This window comes from Octodon degus, unplaced genomic scaffold, assembly GCF_000260255.1.
Source record: "Octodon degus isolate 3935 unplaced genomic scaffold, OctDeg1.0 scaffold00064, whole genome shotgun sequence".
In the NCBI taxonomy this organism is placed as follows: domain Eukaryota; kingdom Metazoa; phylum Chordata; class Mammalia; order Rodentia; family Octodontidae; genus Octodon; species Octodon degus.
In genome coordinates, this window is record NW_004524640.1 from 9239060 (window position 1) to 9258023 (window position 18964).

Consider the following 18964-nt stretch of genomic DNA (forward strand, 5'->3'; position numbering starts at 1 on the left):
TCCTTGGAATACTGCTGGGTTTGTTATTCCCTAAAAAGTCCGGTCAGTGGAGACTGCTGCAGGATCAGAGAGCAGTGAATGCTTGTTTGCAGCTGATGGGGCCTTGCAGTCAGGGCTTCCGTCCCCCGCTGCTGTGCCCAGGCAGTGGACCCATCGTCACAGATCTGAAGGATTGCTGCTTTACAATTCTTTGCATCCTTCTGATCCTCAGAAGCTCGTTTCTCTATACCTAGTGCAAATTTTAAGGAATCTATGAAAAGGTGTTGGTGGGCAATTCTGCCCCAAGAGATGAGAAACAGCCCTGCCTTGTGACAACCCATGCAGAACAAGCCCCGCAAAATGCCAGCGAACCAGTTCCTCGAGCGCATAGTGTCCATTACAGAAGCAGCGATTTATTAGCAACTGATTCTATTTTTTATTTTTATTTTTTTTTGCCTTTCCATCTTTTATTACAGCAACAGCTTCATGTTTCATTTAGCCTTCTGACTCTATGCTTGGGCCTTCAACACTTTCACCATGATTTTCTTCTCTTCAATAAGGAAAGCGCGCTTGATCCTGTTGTGGACACACTTGGCACACACGGAGCCACCGCAAGCCCTGCTGACGTGCTTCTTCATTTTAGACAATCTCATAAGAACTTTAGGCTGCAGAGCTCGAATCCCTCAAAGTCTGCTCAGGCACACACCACATGCAGATTTGGGGGCCTTCCTAACCTTCTTGGTATAGAGGTAAACAATTCTATTCCCTGGGGCTTGGGACAGCCGAATTTTGTTAGAGGCAGTGTTGCAGGAAAGCCTACGACGGTAAGTCAGGCGCTGGACCATTGTGAAAGCCTAAAATCTAGGCACTGTACCCAGAAGAGGAGTAGTAACTGATTCTGAATCTCAGGTATATGACTTGATTGCCTTGGAGAAAAGGCATTGAAAGGCTTTTGGCCTTTGCCCAGGTCCTAGTAAGGTACAGACTTCCTGCCCTTCTTATTATTGAGGAACTTTACTGACTGAGAAGGTGGTGAGACCTCAAACAATTAAAGTAAGACAAGATCAGCTGTCCACTTTAAATGATTTCCAAAAGTTTCTAGGAAACATGGATCTGTCCTAAACTGGGCAGCCACTTATCAAATTAAAATATCTTTATGATACTTTGAAAGGAGACTCTCACATCAACTCTGCACAATAACTAGCACTTGAAGCACAGAAAGAATTACAATTAGTGGAGAAAATATCACAAGAATAGCAAGTGTGTTCTATCAATGGTAATCAATGCCTCGTCTTAGACATTTTAAATACTCCTCATTTTCCTACTGGATTTTTGGGTCAATTTTATGATTCACAACTGTTTCTAATTAAAGGGTTATACCTTTCTAATCAATTGATAAAGCCCTTACAGTAATATGCTGAACAGATTGCTGAAATTGTTGGCTCGGGAAGGACCTGCTCCTGTTGGTTGTTTGCTGTTGATCCATCTATAATCGTACTGCCTATAGATTTATCTCAAAGGTCTATCGTATTACAGCAAGTGATCTATTAGCAAGCTGCCTTCCCTGGTTTTAGAGGGCAAACTGATCATCATTTTCTAACGGTCCTATTTTTCAGTTCTTCTCAAAACATCCATATATCATACCAAACTTACACAATTAAAGCCAACTCAACTTTAGACAGCTCCTGAAAAGGAGAAGCAGCTGACTGGAGCAAGGGCTTCCACCGTGTCGTTTTGACCTCAGAGTTTACAGCTCCACAGTTAAAACTCACTGCTATTCTTGGGGCCAGCTAGATGGCTCAGCATGCAGAGGCCCGTGTTCCCCAGTGTGCTGTGCCAGCCCACCCCGGGGGCGCACTTCAAGGCTGATTGAGCCTGGGTGTGGTGATGTGCACCTGTAATCCCAGCACTTACGAGGCTGAAAACAGGGGGATCACCGCAAGTCCGATCTACCTAGTGAGACCCTGTAGTCCCTGTAGACCCTGTACCAAAATGCATAATAAATAAATCAGTAAATAAAATAAAAATCACTGCTATTCTTGATGTTATAGAATTAACTAGTTAAACCCCTATGAACATCATTAGTGAGTCTGCCTGTGCAGTGTTTCTTACTCAAAGGCTAGACAGTGCCACCCGGAAGCTACTCTAGAATCCCCATTATTTAACATATTTCTTGGACTACAATGAGCAATTCAAAATCACTCTGCTCCCCACTTTATATTGGACATATTAGACCACATTCCAATCTACCAGGACCATTTGTTCTTGGTAATCAACAGGCTGATTTTCTTTTCTTTTCTTTTTATGTATTTGGTATAAGGTCTCACCACACAGCTCGGACTCATAGTGATCCTCCCGTCTCAGCATCCCCAGCGCAGGTATGTGCCACCGCGTCCAGTCTTGGTGGCCAGCTTGTGCACACAGGGTGGGGCCAGTGCAGCATGTGGTACCGGTGATAAAACCCAGGTCCTAACGCTTGCCAAGGCAGGCGCTTAGACCATCAAGCCAACTCCATGGTCCCAACAGGCTGATCTTTTAATAGCATATGAGGACCCCTTTGATTTGGTCAGACAATGCCACCTCACCATCATCAAAAGTTTTAATTAAAAAATTTCAGTTATAATCATTAGATAGAAAGATTGCACTATCCCACCCTGCTTGCCAAAGAATTCCTGGACTTGTTCCCCTCTGAGGACAGCAATCCCCAAGGACTTAACCAAAATTAAATTTGGCGAATGGACGTTACCCATCTCCCCTCCTTTCACCAATTACATTATGTTTGCGTTTCAATAGATACTCATTCTCATGTGATCTGTCACTTGCCATACAGGAGAGAAGGGGGACATGTATACATCGTTGCTTATCTGCCTTCCCAGCTATGAGAGTTCCCCATACCACAGAAGCTGATAATGGGCCTTCTTATATAACTAGGGCCTTCTCTTGTTCTTTTCAGCTCTGGCATAATAAACCCATCAACAGGAATTCCTTACAGTCCTAAAGGATTAGAGACAGCACACCTATTCCTTCAAACTCTACTAAATAAACAGAAAGGGGGTGTGCGGTTGCCCCCCAAAGCACAATTAGGGCTTGCTGCTTTACTTTAAATTTTTTATATCTGTGCACAGAAAGTAGGTACCCTCCTGCTGAGCTGCACTGCAGCCTGCTTCTTTTTCCAGCTCTCCTCACGTCCAAGTGTTACAGAAAGATAACCGAACAGGCACCTGGGAAGATCCCTTGCTGCTAGACATGGGGTGGAGGGGAAGCTTGTGTGTGAAGACATGATGGAGCCACAGTGTGGCTGCCACCCAGGAACGTGTGAGCATGGAGGGGGGACAGCAACAAGACTGTGGTTGTACCAAAATATGTTCATTGCTATAATGGCTTTATGGCCTGAACTCTATGTATAACCCCTGTGATGGGACAAGAACATTGGGTACAAGCGCCAGGTCTGCCCCTGATCACCCATTACTTGGGCTGACTCTCCTCCTGAAATCTATCATGTCAAACATTTACAGTGGCTAGGTTGATTGGGTACCTGGTCTTTGTCATTATTAGAGATGTAGGATAAGACTGCGATAAATTCTACCTGTCATTTCACTTACCCTCCACTGCGTAGGACAATATAGCCCAATTATTGCCTTTCGGTTGGTGCCCAAAAGTGGCTGATACATAATCATGACCAATTAATCCTTTTAATCCTTGATTCAACTCATGTAATGGGTGAAGAGTTCTACTCCTTTGCCCCTAATGGCCCTCTCTGTACAAAAAGTGCCCCTCCTCTTTGAGGCATTTGCAAGAGAAAAAGGTGACAAAATGTCTATGGGTCAACATAGTTTTGTTGATTGGGGGCCTAGGGGATCCCTACAATGAAGAGCTAACAATGTTTCTGACTGGCATGCGACATTATAGGAATGGATTACATGAAAGCCACACAGACCCTCCCTGAAGGGAATTTATCTGGGAGGGTGCAGGATAGAGCACACCAATTCCACATGCCTCCATCAGTGGCAGGTGTGGGCCTAGACAAACTACTGTTGGGGAACTTGCCAGCCCTCTATTGTGGTGGAAAATGACTGAGGCACCACACACATACCACTAAGGATGCTGTTACTGTGCTGGCTAAATGATGTGGCACCCAAAGAACTCCAACATGTATTTCCAACCCTAAGTTTTCCTTATGGAACTGGAGCCTGGGGTGAAAGCTCCCTTAGTGTACCAAATGCACCTTAAGTCATTGCATTCAAGCAGGAGATATTAGCAATCACGTTCAACAGCCCTGAGACATGGGGCAGGAGTGCGGATGTTGGTGGATCCCACCAAGCCTTAGTCTCGCACTCCAGTGCCATGTCTTTGGCAGCCCGCAGTGGATCATCTTGTACATACAGCTGATGAGCAAAGGGCTGACAGCTGCTGCGATGGCCTCTGTCGCACCGCTGACCCCTAAAGGGCTTGTCTCTTCTGTTGCTCTTGTTCACTCCATCCAGACAGCTCACTTCCTAGACAACTGGACCGAAGCAACAGACAAGGCTTGGAAGACACAGCACACAATAGATACCAAGCTCCAATCACAAGTAAGCATGCTAGAGACCTCAGTTCTTTGCATAGTAGATCAAACTGAAAGCCTAGAGACATAACAAAGCTTCAAGTGTCACTGTGATGTCACCAGTTTTATATAACTCCCCTGTCCTACAATGGGTCTGCTCACCCCTGGGAACACATTAGACAACATTCCAGGGGCCATACATCAAATTACAAGCGTCTGGACCTAGATGCGTCACAAAAAGGAGTATGGTTTATGCTTCAACAAAACTTACAGTCTTGATGAACAAATGCAGAAGCAGAATAAATTTTCTAATGCCCTCAACCAGCTGAATCCTTTTAAATATCCCAAGGCTTGTTTCTCATTTTATGTTGCTATACTTGTAGTGATTTGTTTTGTTTCTTCTGGTTCTATTCTTAGCCTGCTGCAGAGGAGCTCAAAGCCATGGGTGCCAATGAGCTCTGGGGCTTCGGCTCACTCTGGTTCAGTTTCTGCCATCAAATAAACAGAAAGGGGAAATGGTAGGGACCACAGATTATAAATGGAGTCCAGAGGATGTCCCAGGCCATCTATGCCCTTCCCTGTAAGTCACAACTTGGACACTTCCTGCTGTCTTAGTCCCAGCTGAGGGCCTATAGCTCGTGATGCTGTGACAGGCATTCACAGGGCACAATAAGACCTGCTGAGGATGACAAGGACCTTCAAAGCCAGGTAGTAGCAGCAGTAAAAAATTTTTTCTGGGGAAGAAGCAGTTTCCCTATTGGCCCCATCTCACCCTTGCGAGAATACTTTGTCCTATCTACTAGCCCACAGCAATCATCACCCAGGTCCAGGAGAAGTACACTGCCCTCCCTCTGCAAATGTGAGGGCAGGCTCCATCAGTAGCGGGCCAGCCCAAGAGGGCTTCGTCTCTGCTCATCCTGAGGCACTGACCTCCCAGCCCCCTTTTCATGCATTACTCCTCTGTCTGTCATTTCATCCCTGGCCATACCCCTCCCACAGGCAGTTTCCAATCTTAGCCAGATTCCCCAGCAGGTGATGGCAAGTTATTGTGTAACAGATGAAGAGCTTCAGTTTTGCAAGGCAAGGAGTTCTGTGGAGGCTGGCGGCGATGGGGCCACAGCAGTGCCAATGAGCTTAATGCTGTGAACTGCAGCTAAAGAATGGAGCAGATGGCAAATTTAATATTATGGGCATTTTACCACCATTTAAAAAATTGTGTTTTATTTATTTTTTAAAAAATGGATACTGTTATGATTTGTGGTTAGGTGTCCCTCTAAAGCCTCATGCAATCATGGGAGAGCTTCTAGAGTTTGTGATGAACTCATGATCCAATGTGGGGATCATGGGTGAGTGCTAGACCCACCCTGGGGTGGAGAGCCTGAACACAGCGCTGTCCTCTGCCATGTGCCAGCCGAGTATGGACTAAACCCTCCACTAACTGTGAGCTAAATAAAGCTTTCCTTCCTTAATTCTGGGTGCCTGGTATTTTGTCCCAGCAATGAGAGAAAAGTAACTGAGACAGATACCAAAACAGCTAAGTGGATTTGACTAAATCATAGATAATCTGAACACCAAAATAAATAACATTAGAAACAGATTATAACCCAGAATAAAATAAGAAGTTAGTGGTCTGTATTGATATAAACAAATGAGTGTGTACAGAAACGAAAGAAAAATTTCTGCTTCCTGTGGATCACCTCCTAATACATGGAGAAGGGCTGATGCAATCAGAACACCACAATTTGGCAAGCATCAAAGCAGAGCCTATTTCAGAGAAGAATAATTAATGAATACAAAAATTATTGATGAGCTCAATCAGTTTGATGAGACACAGAATGTTAACACAATTTCACCATCTCTCCCCATGAGGTACTGATGAATTCAAAGGGGCAAAGAGCAACTGCAGCTCAGAAAGTGGAGGATGTTGGCTTAACAGGGAGCGGCATCACTCTCTACAGTGACAGGACACAGTGATACCAGCTACCGCCTGGTGTGATGCTGAGAGACAGTCAGAGCATCTCTCTGCTACGTTGTTGCCAACAACTCACAGAGTGAATCCAATGGTCCCACGGTGAAGGTCATTCTACCAGGGAGATGGCCTAGAAGCTTTCAAAAGGAGCAGAGAGATGGTTGCACATTAAAGGAGGCTAAACAGAGAGAGGGTGGCCACTCAAGTGCTGTACCTCCTGGATGGGATCCCAGCTGCTCTTAGCATTTCTTTCTTGTGCTCTGAACGACATGAACAAGACAAACGGGGGTTTGAAGACATCTATAGATAAGTTAAAGATACTTCATCGATGATGTTAAACTTCCTGGCTTTGCACTGCGGCAGGAGAACAGGATGTTCTTGTTTCCAGGAAACCACGTGGAAGAGTTTGGGAATGAAAGCTCATTAACTCTGCAGTTTACTCACAAACAGTTCAGAGACACAAGAAAGTTTCAAGGAGAAAGAATGAAGAAACAAGAGCAGTAAAGTGTAAACAGTAAAGTGTAAAAAATTTTTGAACTATTTTTCCAACTTTTCTCTATGCCTGAAATTATTATTATTAATTTATTCATTTATTTTTAGTGGTATTGAGGATTGAACCCGGGGTCTTCACACTAAATGACATCGCCAGTCCTTTCTTAATTTTTTTTCCCATAATTTTGGTGAGAAACAAATAGCAATGAGACAGTTTCAAACCAAATTGGTAGGACAGTTTCAATAATTAACACATTGCATACATTCGTGTTCATATTGGTTATTCATAGTACAAGATGCAGACATGATATCCTATTTACAAACACTATTAGAACAAATCCCTCTATTCATTAAGAGAATGCAACTATATATCTATCCTAACCATTTTGAATACACAGATACAAAATGGACATTCATCTGTATCCCCTTTTTTTGTTTAGTTCCGTTATTTGAATATTATAGGTATGTTAACTCAGCAAAATAATCTAAAAGAGTCCAGTAGTCTATAATAATATTAGGTCTTCCGCTTCACTGGCAATGTCAGAAACTGTTGACCTGAGTCCCCTAAAGCTCAACATAACAGCATGGCTTTACTTCTTATACTTCGTTTTTATACTTTTCTGCTGGATGGTTAAGACCAAGATAAAGCAAGACTTATGCAACAAGAGTTGTAGCTTTTGGGTCTGATAAGGTCAGTGAAATCCCCTCAGGATTTATCCTGAGATCCTGTACCTCAGATTGTAGAACCTTTGTCAGTGTCAGCCATGTGGATGAGTCACGGCCATTGCTTGGCCAATGTGTCCTTTCTTAATTTTTTAAGTAACCATGGAACCGCATCCACTAGGGTCGATGCGATGCTGGGAGGGTAGAGCTGGTAAGAGGCGGGCCAGCTGTCAAGGTATCACCCCCAGAGCTGAGCTTGCCAGAAGAGACCCCCACCCACCCAGACAACCCTGGAGAGCAGGTGGGCGGCAGGGGCTGCTGCTTGTGCGCTGGACACGGGATGGCTGGTGCGCCCCCTGGTGGTGAAGCTAAGTGAAGGCATGGCGACTTCGGCGATACAAACTTTCGAGTCCACGGGACCACCTGCAGCTACGCCAAGCCTGCAGCTCGGGTCCAGAACTGAGCACACAGCCGCTGCTCAGCCACAGTAGACGATGAATGCTGTATGTAACAGCGCTGTGATTTCAACATTGCAAATGGCTTACGTGAGGTTTGAAGAGATTGCATATCTAGCAAACCATGGGTCGGGGTGCTGGGGGCAGAGTCAAACCCTGGGCTGCTGTCTTCCAGAGCTTGCTCTTAGCAAGGCTATTTCTGGCAGAATAGATGTAACTATTTTGCCTGAATCCACCCCTTTCTCTCCTCAGGTGACCCAAAGATGTCAAACCAGCACCCCGCCTCAAAGCTCACTGGTAGAACTACTGCCCCTCCCCACACCCCAGGCAATACCAGGACAGGATTTGCAGGAAGACCCAAACTAGCAGTGGGGGCGAATGTTCTGACATCTCAAACCTGGGGAAGAGAACTGAATGCCAAACGCCAGCCTGGATGAGTGACATGTTAGTCGTGGAACTGCCAGCAGAGGTGACATAAGCCACTCAGATATGGAAATGCTGCTGAGAGGAAGAGAGGGTTCACAGCGGGACACCCCAAGGTGCACCCAGATGAGAATCCCAGGTATGTTTTGTTCTGTTCTTTCCGTTCTATTGAGGAGTGACATGCGGGTGGCTTTAGGTCATGTAGGCTCAGCATGAAGAGATAGCATCCACTCAGTCCTGGAACACAGGTCATTTGGGGCGGTCTTTCTCCCCTGCTTCCCCTTGACCCCAAATAGGAAGGAAAGGATAATCTGGTTCACCCAGCGAGCAGCCCGTGACTCAGACACTGAGCAGGATGGGGCAGCAGGGAATACTGGGCTTCACAGAAGCCCGTATTCACTGTGCTTTGCGCAGACGGCAAACCCGGCTTCCTGTGATGGCACCTGACCCCCTCACTGCAACCACGGAAACACAGCGCAGTTTAATTTCCCAGTGAGGAAACAGGTTCCAGGAGGGAGTGTGACTTTTCTGCAGTCATTCAGCTATGAAGCCGCAAAGCCAGGCTGCCATTCCCCTCTGAGAGCCATCTCTGTCCCATCCCACTTTCCAGCCTATCCAGAAGGGAGGGGACAATAAGGGACAGTCTACTGTGTTGGGGTAGACTTTTCCAACTCAACACTCACCCCAGGAATGGTTAGAGTTTTCCTCAGTATCTTCTAAATGGAGCATATGCAAAAAAAAAAAAAAAAAGTATATGAAGTGACCTGGCTACAGGACAGAGGAAGGGAGGGGTCGTTTCCACACACAAGTGGGTCAGGCCCTCCACCTCCTAGCCCCCACGATTTTCCACCAAACCTGGGGAGACTGAGGAGCCTACTGAGGGCTGTGTTGTATCCAATGCAGGGACAGAGGCTCAGAGGAAGGAAGGAGTCCCAGACAAGCCTCCCTCTGGGCCAGCTTCTGTCAAATAACTCCAGGACTTCGGCCACAAGGCCAGCTCTGAGGCATGAGAGTGCCCAGCCCTATGGAGGGCTGAGATAGGTCTGCCTTGGACCATGGCTTCCTCATCTAAAGCATGGTATCAGAGCCCCTAGGGCTACGCGCTGTGGGATGCAGGGGGCAGGAGAAAACAATGGCTTCGGGCTTTGGCTTCAAGGCCAATGAGGCCGTGGGGCCAGCTGTGCTCTCTGGGTCCTCTCCAGCACAGCCTAGGACAGCTCGGCCTCTGAGCCCTGACTCACATCAGTAAGGCGGAAGGGAGATGCACGCTGCAGTGAGGACGGGAGCTGACGGCAGGTATCGCCCAGCCTAGGCATAGTCCTCGGTGGTGACGTTGCTGCTCCAGCACTGCTGGGGTTGTAACAGAATGCCTGACACACAGCCTGAGGCAGGAAGGAGGTGGCACACTTGTCGTTACTGAATGTTCATGGTATTGGCCATGATGCATTGGCCCAGGGAAACAGCAGTGAAATAAAACAGGCTGAGCATGGTGGAGTAGCCCAGCACTCTGGGAGGCTGAAGCAGGAGGACTGCAAGCTCAAGCCCAGCCTGGACAACTTGCTAGCTTAGCAAGGTCTTGTCTCGAAAATGAAAAATTTTAAAAGGGCTGGGGACGTAGGTAGTTCAGGGCAAATGCCTTGGGGTCAATCCCCAGTACCACATAAAGCACGCACACACACACACACACACACACACACACAAGTGCACACACACACACACACACACACAGAAGTGTAGTGAGAAGAAAGAAAGCAGCCAGGGATCTTGGTCTTTTGCCCTCATCGGCCCTAGATCAAGTACTCAGGATCCTGCGAGCCAGTGCTGCAGGGTCGGTGTTATCCCCGAGAAGTTCAAAGATCCTCGGATAAGGCAAAATAACCGTGGAGTGGGAGAAAGGAGGAGGGGCAGATAGAGGGGCACATGGAGTGCCCCATTTCCCCCTTCCTACCTCCAGCTGTGCCCCAACCCCCGCCATCCACCTTGAACATCAGTCCCAAAAACGCCACCCCGAGCCCTCAGGTCTTGCGGCAGATCCCGCCCCTACGCGGGAAATGGACCAGGTGGGCGGGGTCTGCTCCACACAGGCCCCGCCTTCTGGGTCTCGAACCAGCTCCTTCCTCTCCCCCAGCTTGACCCGTGCTGCCCGGTACCCACCTCCATCTCTCCTCCCCGGGCTTTTTCCGGGATTTTCACGCTTTGGAAGTCCCCTGTGCTCCCAAGGCTGAGGACAGCTGCCTGTGCTCTCCAGCCCGCACTGTTCTTCGGTCGTCAAAGAACTGTGGGGAAGGAATCCTCCTTCTCCCTGCCCTGCGACCCTGCACATGCACTGGCCCCGAGAACACTTTCAGAGCTGGCCGGGGGTGCAGCCCAGTGACAGCAACTCCTTGGCCTGGTTCGTGCCCCAGCACCGCAGAGCACACGCGAACACTTATTATCAAACAGATCGAGGTAAATGTTACATGAATCGCTGTGAGAAGTCTATTCCCACTGAGGCTGAACCGCACAAAGAAAGAACACTTGAGCTCGGCCAAAAAGCCGAGAAGCGACGGCGCAGGACAAGCGGTGGGATTGCTGGCTTGGGATGTGACTCATTTTTATGTGTCTGGGAACATGACTGACCTTGCCCAAACAAAGGAAGCAGCCAACGAGCTTTTTGGAACGCGCAGGTGCCTGGATCCGCCAGACGGGGTGGGGGGAGGAAAAGGAGGCGTGGAGTGGGGAGTGGCGGGGGCGGTGGGCGTGGGAATGGAAAAGCCAGGGATGAAGTGGGCGGGGCTGCAGGGATGGCGGGAGCAGGAGACGAGGGAGCAGTGGGTGGGCGTGGCGACGTGGTGGGCGTGGCCCTACATGCGCGCGGACTACAGCTCCCGGCATGCCCGGCGCGCACCGTCCGCGGCGCCGAGCCGAGGATGCAGACGCCGAGGCGGGCGATGAGGATGGAGGCTGGGGAGCCAGCGCGGCCGGCTGGAACGGGCGGCCGCGCCGCAGGCGGCTGGGGCAAATGGGTGCGGCTCAACGTCGGGGGCACAGTGTTCCTAACCACCCGGCAGACGCTGTGCCGGGAGCAGAAGTCCTTTCTCAGCCGCTTGTGCCAGGGGGAAGAGCTGCAGTCGGATCGGGTGAGCGCGCGGAGGCGGCGACCGGGAGAAGCGGCTCCTGAAGCGGCGCTGTCCCGCCCGGCCTGGCCACTGCGGCCGCCCGCAGCCTGGGGCCCAGCTAGGTTGTTTCCTGGGAGCCGGAGGCGGGAAGAACTGGCTGGAGGAGGGAGAGGGAGTGGAGCCTGGAGTGTGCCCATTGCCGTGGCAACGGGGCAACGCAGGCCGCGACCCTTTGGAGCTTGCAGGCTGCCCCATCTGGACCCGCTTCCCAAACAGGACCCCTACTCCGGAGAGTTTAAGGGGCCTCCGTCCTGCTCTTCGGGGTGTGCGGAGTGGTGGGGTGAGGGAAACCGGTAGAGGTACTGGGTGTCTTCTGCACGGCGCTTAACCTGGGAGAAGCACAGGCCCACCAGACTCGATTTCAGGGCAGCAGCCATCCTGCTCTGGTCACCTGCACGACCTTGGGTGGAGCCCCTCCGTCCTCCAGGTTCAGCCTCCTCTGTAACCCAAGGGGTTGCTCTGGAGATGATTTCAAAGGCTCGCCGTCTCTCCTGTATAAGCTGTGACCTTGGGCAAGTCCCTCATCTCCTGGTGTAGCCAAGTTATGCAGCAGATCCCTGCCCTACCTCCCTGCATGCTGCCAGTCTCCAATCAGAGCGGGGCTCCTTTGGAAACTTGTAAACACCCCGGGAAGACCAGGGATGTGGTGGACAGTAGTACTGGCCTTAGGGAACCCTCCAGGCACTCTATGCTGGGCCATATGCTGCTCCTCAGTGAATGTCCGCGGTGACTTCTAATTATGGGGAGAGAAGTTCCAACAGGATACATTGTTGGCCCAGAGTCAGGAAATGGCAGCGGTAGGGTTTGAACTCAGGCCCATCTGACTCCAGGGCCTTATTGCACCATACTCCCTCTGACTCCTCCCTCCCAGGAGTCCCTTGGTGGATGTCCTGAGAGCATTCTTATAGAGGTTGGCTGGAGGGGTCAGGGTGGGCTCAGATTTCTTTTACTACCTATGCCCTCCTCTCCCTAGGATGAGACTGGGGCCTACCTCATCGACCGTGACCCCACCTACTTTGGGCCCATCCTGAACTTCCTCCGACATGGCAAGCTGGTACTGGACAAGGACATGGCGGAGGAGGGTGAGTTGGTCCAGAGGGCTGGCCTGGGGCCCACATCCTTGCGCTGCCTCTGCAGCCTGCTGAGGCCTAGAGCCATTTCTCCCAGCCAGGTTGGATGTCTGCTTTCTCCCGTGTGGGCAGGGTTGATTCTCAGGGTCTGTGCCAAGCTTTCACTGAATGAATGCTGTCAGGGAAGTTGACAGAGACGTGCCTAAGGGACAGAGGAGGCCAGTGATACCCTAGGACCTCTGTTAAGGGCAGAGATGCCCTTTCTCTCTGGCATCCTGGGAAGCCAGGTGTAGATAGATGGTCACACCCAGAAGCAGGGCTAGGCCATGGGTGGAGTTGGGCATAGGGAAGGCTCAGCCTTCTTTCTCTGGGTGATCCAGTGTCTCAGATGCTGCCTGGCAAGGGCTGGCAGGCAGCAGGTGGGTGGAGCGGGTACCTCCTCCCCAATCTGGCACCCTCTGCACACTGCACTGGTTGTGGGTGGAGGCGGGGAGGGGGGGTGCTCTCTATGAGGGCTTCCGCTCTGGCAAGGCTGCTGTGCCCACATCTGGGCCTACCACACAGTGGGGAAGCCGTGGCAGGAGAACAGTCCCTTAACATAGCCCAGGCAGGGCCCAGGACTACAGTCAGTGCTGAGTCAACTTTCTCCAGAGCACAGCGTGTATCTGGTCAGCTGATCCAGCACGGCCAGTTAGGACACATCACTTTTCTCTGAATCTCCACTGGTGGCTCTAAAATGGGGCAGTGGCCTGCATTCTGGAGCACTCATATTGGTCTTAGACATCCTGAGTCCAGTGCCACCGAGGATATTGACACAGCCCACCTTAGCCTTCCCCACCCTGGGCCATGCTCTCCCTTCCCTGACCCTCGGGGGCCAGGTGACTCTCCCGTAGGTCAGGGCTTCAGCACTGAGTACATGTATAGCCCAGCTCCACTGAGCCCTAGCAGCAGCCCCTGTGGGAGCCCAGGTGCTACGGGCGTGGCCAGGGCCCAGAGCAGATCCCCTGGGAGGGGAAGTGAATGCTGCAGTTGCGTCACAGCCAACACCTGTTTACAGGTTCTCGGAGCCCTGCTACTTCTAGCACCTTCCGACAGGTCAAGGTCCCCATGCAGGCAAGTGGGAGATCTGAGAGGGGACTTGGTGAGCTGTGTGACTAGAAATATTACTCAGCCTCTCTGTGTGTGAAATGGGGAAACAACACCCACCACACTGGCCCTGCAGGGCCAGATGTCTCTTCTGTCACCTGCTTCAGGCAGCAGCACTTACTGACTACCCCCTGCATGTAAGATGTCACATGGTATTGCAAAGCAGAGGAGATCAGAAAGCGGCCCTGAAGTAGTCCATTCTGGCTGTGACCACAAAGTACTACAGGCTGGGTGGCCTATAAACCACAGCACTTTCTTTCTCCCAGCACCCTTAGGATCAGGCCCGCCTGACCACTTCCCACAAGGGCACTGACCCCACCGAGGGCACCTTCCTCATGACCTCCTCGTCTCCCACAAGCCCGTGCCCTCCTAGTACCATCACACTGGGCATTAGATTTCAATGTATGAATTTTGGGGAAACACAAACAGTCCAAAATAGGCCATGTGCCTCAGGAGCCCAGAAGCCAGAGGGACCAGAAGGTCACCTGTCCTGCGGTGTAAGAAGTCGAACACAGGGAACTCCTGCCTTTGTGTGTGTGCTGGGGGGTGATTTGCACCATCCCTGTAAAATAGGACAGGGACTGATGTTCTCCCCATGCAGAGGGTGAGCCCAGGGGGCTCTGCAAACTGTGCAGTACTGTGCCTCTGTAGTGGGAAGGCATGGGTCTGAAGGCCATGGCCCTGGTGCTTTTTCTGCAGCCACTGGCTCTGTGACCTTGGGCAGACTTTCCCTTTCCGAGCAGCCACTTCCCCAGTTCAGGGAGATGATGAAAACACCCACCTCTGGTTTTAAGAATTAAGTGTTGCAAAGAGCATCACATTCTAGGGCCAGCAAGATCAGCAGTCTAAGGTGCCTGCTTAGGCAAGCGCACTGGGACCGCAGTTTGATCCCTGGCAGTGCTGTGCCAGCCCTGCCCCAGGGTAGGCTAAGCTAGCCACCAAAAAAAAAAAGAGCATTGGCCGGGGAGATAGCTCACTAGAATAAGTGCTTGCCTGGCAAGTACAAGGGCCTGAGTTCAATCCCCGGTTCCTAAAAAAAAAAAAAAAAAAAAGAGCATCACATTGTGAGTACAGGGCCTGGCCCTTAGCATGCTCCAGTAAATGAGACAGTGTAGCACTCTGGGCCCGGATTGTCCCCACTGTGGTTCAGAGACCCAGCCCCCACATAGTGCTGGACAACCCCAGGTAGCACAGCTTCCAGGTCACTGTGCTCATCACTGTGGAGATGCAGGGCAGCAGCTTCCCCCTTCCATGAGGAGTGTGGGGCCCCCAGCAGGAAGTATTCCCTCTTGCCTGACCCTGGCTGCGCAGCTCACCCCCCAGGGCACATGACCAGAACAGGAAGTGGGTTTGGGAAGAGAAGGAACAAAAGGAAAATAGGGCCAGGCAGCAAGACTGACTGTGGCTGCTGTGCCTGCCAGGGGTCCTGGAGGAGGCTGAGTTCTACAACATCGGCCCTCTGATCCGCATCATCAAAGACCGAATGGAGGAGAAGGACTACACAGTGACACAGGTCAGGACACGTGTCATCCAGCCTGGAGTAGGCCAGGTGGAAAGAGGAAGGGAGGCTGGGGCAGGTGGAGCATCTTGAGGGGAAAGTGGTAGCAGCGTGCTAGGGCTCTGTCCCTGCCTCTGCCCCTTTTGCTGTGTGTCCTTCTTTGGAATAGAGAGGTGCCAGAGTTGTCAAACCATCTCTTCAAGAGACCAGTCTGTGGGAGGGAGTAGAATTCTCCACCCCGCTGGGAGGTGCAGGGCTCCGTACAGAGTGTGAGGCACCCCACCCACCTCGCTGCCCCACAGTTTGAAGAGGGGAGGCTCAACTGGTGACCAGATGTTCCCAAACTCTGCCCTCCCTCCCTCCCTCTTCTATCACCTGTGTTCCAGTTCCAGTTCTGCCACCCCTGAAATGGGTAACCTTGAATAAGTAACTGAACCCTTCCGAGCCCAAGTGAAAATTCCCACAATGCACAGGGCCCTTGAAGAATTAAATGAGCTCATGCATGTTGAGTGTCTGGCATTTAGTAGGAGCTCAGAGCATGGCTCCCTCCCTTCTCTCTTGTCCCCCTCCTAGGGTTTAGGGAGGTAGTACCTGCACTCCATGTGACCCTTCTCCCCACAGGTGCCACCCAAGCACGTGTACCGTGTGCTGCAATGCCAGGAAGAGGAGCTCACTCAGATGGTCTCCACCATGTCTGATGGCTGGCGCTTCGAGCAGGTAGGCTGGGGACACAGGGCACCATGGGGAACCAAGGGGGAGGCAGAGGCCTCTTCCTCCCTATAGCCCAGCCTCTGGGTGCCCATCACAGCCCCACTGGGGACTTCTGACATCAAAGCAACAAGGTTAGGTGAGGCCTCTCCCATGCAGTGATGAGGACAGAGGACAGAGCCCCAGAGTCCTCCCCTACATAAGCAAGACTCCAGCCCCAAGTTACCATCCAGATGCAAGGAGACGAGGGCCACCAAGGTAGGGTGCTCCACAGGAACAGTCCCAAGGCCGCTGCGGGTGGCCCTGTTAACATCAGGGAAGCCTCATACAGGCTTCCAAAGAGGGCGGTATGGGACCTGTGGTGCCTCCCAGGTCAGGTGCTCTCACTAGCAGGCTTGCTGTCATCACAAGTAGAGCTGTCCCAGGGACACAAACAGTGATGTCCCACCACTGGGGTTTCCAGAAGAGCAGAGCCAGAGAGTGAGCCCAGAGTCAGGCTTGTCCTTTCAGGAGAAGGGTTCCGCTGCCCCTTACCTACCACCATGCGATCCTGGCTGGGGAAGCTGAGGAAAGCGAGGGCTGGGCTGCCTGGCCCTGGAGCCAGAGGCTTCATTCCCCTCTGCAGCTGCAGCAACTCCACCTGTCACATCGCAGCTCTACCTGGGCCTTAGGTCTTCCTCTGGGCTGTGGGCTAATAGTACATCCTTCATGGGTCCGTTGTGGATATTGGAAGAGGCACCTGTAGAGTTCTGGGCCTGGGCAGGATGCCACCCTTGGCCTTGGTGTTGTTCAGACTACCAGAAGTACAGCATTCAGGTCTTAGAGGTCCCAAGGAGGATGCAGAGCGATCTTGGGCTCCGACCCCAGCCCTGCGTCTTCCTTGCTGAGGGCCTCCCAGGCCATCTCTTCTCCAAGCTCTGTCACTAGCAGGGTGGTATTTTCCTTTCTGCTTGCTGAAAGAGGGTCCCTGAAAGCCCAGTGGGACCTGATAGGAGCCAGGACCTCTTCAGCCGGAGGGCTGTGAAAGCATGGCTATTCTAGGGCCCTGGGACGGCTATCTCTGGCAGAGGCCCGGCCCTCAGAGACAGCAAGCAGGGGAGGACCTGTGGTCACGGGTCCTCTGGGCCAAGGCCTGGCCATCCACCCCACCACTGCTGCCAGGAGGGAAGCAGATGTGAGCTGCCATGGGTGTGGCTGGGCTCAGGCCAGGAAAGGCGCAGGAAAGGAGGGAGGGAGAGAGACAGGGAGTCACCTCTGGCTTCCAGCCTTCCTGGAGGTGCCCTGAAGCTGGGAGAGCCATCTGAGCAGCTGGGCAGGAGAAGGGCTAAGAGGATGCACAGCCTCATCTGTCCCCACCCCGCCCCCAGCTAGTGAGCATCGGCTCCTCCTACAACTATGGCAGCGAGGACCAGGCAGAGTTCCTGTGTGTGGTGTCCAAGGAGCTGCACAGCTCCCCTAACGGCCTGAGCTCAGACTCCAGCCGCAAGACCAAGGTGAGCCTCTGCTGCCCGAGCCCGTGCCCTGCCCGCCCCCTTGCCATCCACAGCCACTTCCTCCCTCCTGCGGCATACGCATAACCCCATGGTCACAGCCCATGCCATCCATCCCATGGCACATGGTCCTGTCTGCACACAGCAGTTACACAGGCCCAGGCTGGGGAGCAATAAGACAGGACCGCGCTGAGGGCATAGCCAGGGGGGCTGAGTGTCAGGGTACTGGGGCCACATGCTGGCCATGGTGTTGTGGCAGGAAGCAGAGCAGCTGAACTAGGAGTCAGGGCCTGGGGCGACACTGTATGACCTAGAGCAAGTCCTGTCCCCTCTTGGCCCCTGTGTGAGTCCTCTGTGCAGTGTGCAGGGTGTCTGTTGCCTCAGGCATGGCCCCCTGGGCTCCCAAACAGATAGGTGATTCCAAAGGGGCGGTGACTGTGCCCAGTGCTGCGCAGGCCTCCGCCTTGCGAGCTCTGCATGAAGGGCACCAGAGCCTTGGGAACCTGGCCCTGACTTTCCATCCTGCCCGGCAGGGCTGTCCTAAGGGGACATCTGGCTGCAGCAGAATGTGGACCAGGGGTGGAGCAGGTCCTGTTCCCTGGACCTGAGCTGGCTGGAAGCCTCGGGGCCTCTGGTCAGGTCAGCAGAACAGGCCAGAGCCAGGCCAGGAACAGGGAGCCTGTTGCTCCTGGGGAGCCGTTCCTGTATACTGGAGTCTCAGGAAGTCCAGCTTCCTGTCTGTCTGTCTGTCTGCTGCCCCGTCCTGCTGAGTCCCCTGTCCACCCCACTCCCATGGGGGCCAGCCCCCAGCACTACCTTGCAGGACCGCAGGGTCAGCCCACCACCCTGCCTTCCTGTATCCCCAGATGTTGCTGCTGCTGCTGCTGCTGGTGCAGCCCTGTGTCCCCTTGAGTTCCTATCCTGAATCTGACCTCCCAAAGCAAGGCTGTGCCAGGCGGCCTTTAGGACACCCAGCTCCTCCCACCCAATCCTCCTCTACCTCTCACCCCCGCCCCTCCCTGCACATGTGACAGTAGCCAGGCTGACCCAGAGTGTCCCAGTGGGGCCTCTGGCCTCAGCCTCAGCTAGCCGCTTCCCCAAGCTTCCCAGGGGCTGGTGAGGACTTCCCTAGCTTCAGTGGCTGTAGCCCTCTCTCTCTGGGTCCCCTTTGTGTTACCCTCTGCTCTGGCCTGAGATTGGGGTCCCTGGGGACAGCTGCCCTGGACCCCTTGTTAGTGTCTCCACTCTCTCTTCCCTGGGTCCGCCGGCGGCCACAGAGCGCGGAGGAGCAGCTGGAGGAGGAGCGGCGGCAGGAGGAGGAGGTGGAGGAGGTGCAGGTGGCACAGGTGCAGGTGGAGGCAGATGCCCAG

General features: G+C 52.4%; 1 protein-coding gene and 1 pseudogene across 1 annotated transcript in view; one reads left to right on the top strand and one right to left on the bottom strand.

Moving 5' to 3' along the window:
• Positions 1–470: 470 nt before the first annotated feature.
• On the bottom strand, positions 471–824 carry LOC105742650 (annotated as a pseudogene).
• Positions 825–11386: 10562 nt separating this feature from the next.
• Positions 11387–18964, top strand: part of Kctd17 (potassium channel tetramerization domain containing 17) — a 9585-nt gene continuing 2007 nt past the window's right edge. Inside the window, exons 1-6 of the mRNA XM_023718943.1 lie at positions 11387–11643; positions 12656–12764; positions 15320–15411; positions 16018–16113; positions 17472–17597; positions 18872–18958. Coding sequence (XP_023574711.1) covers positions 11434–11643; positions 12656–12764; positions 15320–15411; positions 16018–16113; positions 17472–17597; positions 18872–18958 — 720 coding nt within the window. The 5' untranslated portion in view covers positions 11387–11433. The remainder of the gene's footprint in view (positions 11644–12655; positions 12765–15319; positions 15412–16017; positions 16114–17471; positions 17598–18871; positions 18959–18964) is intronic.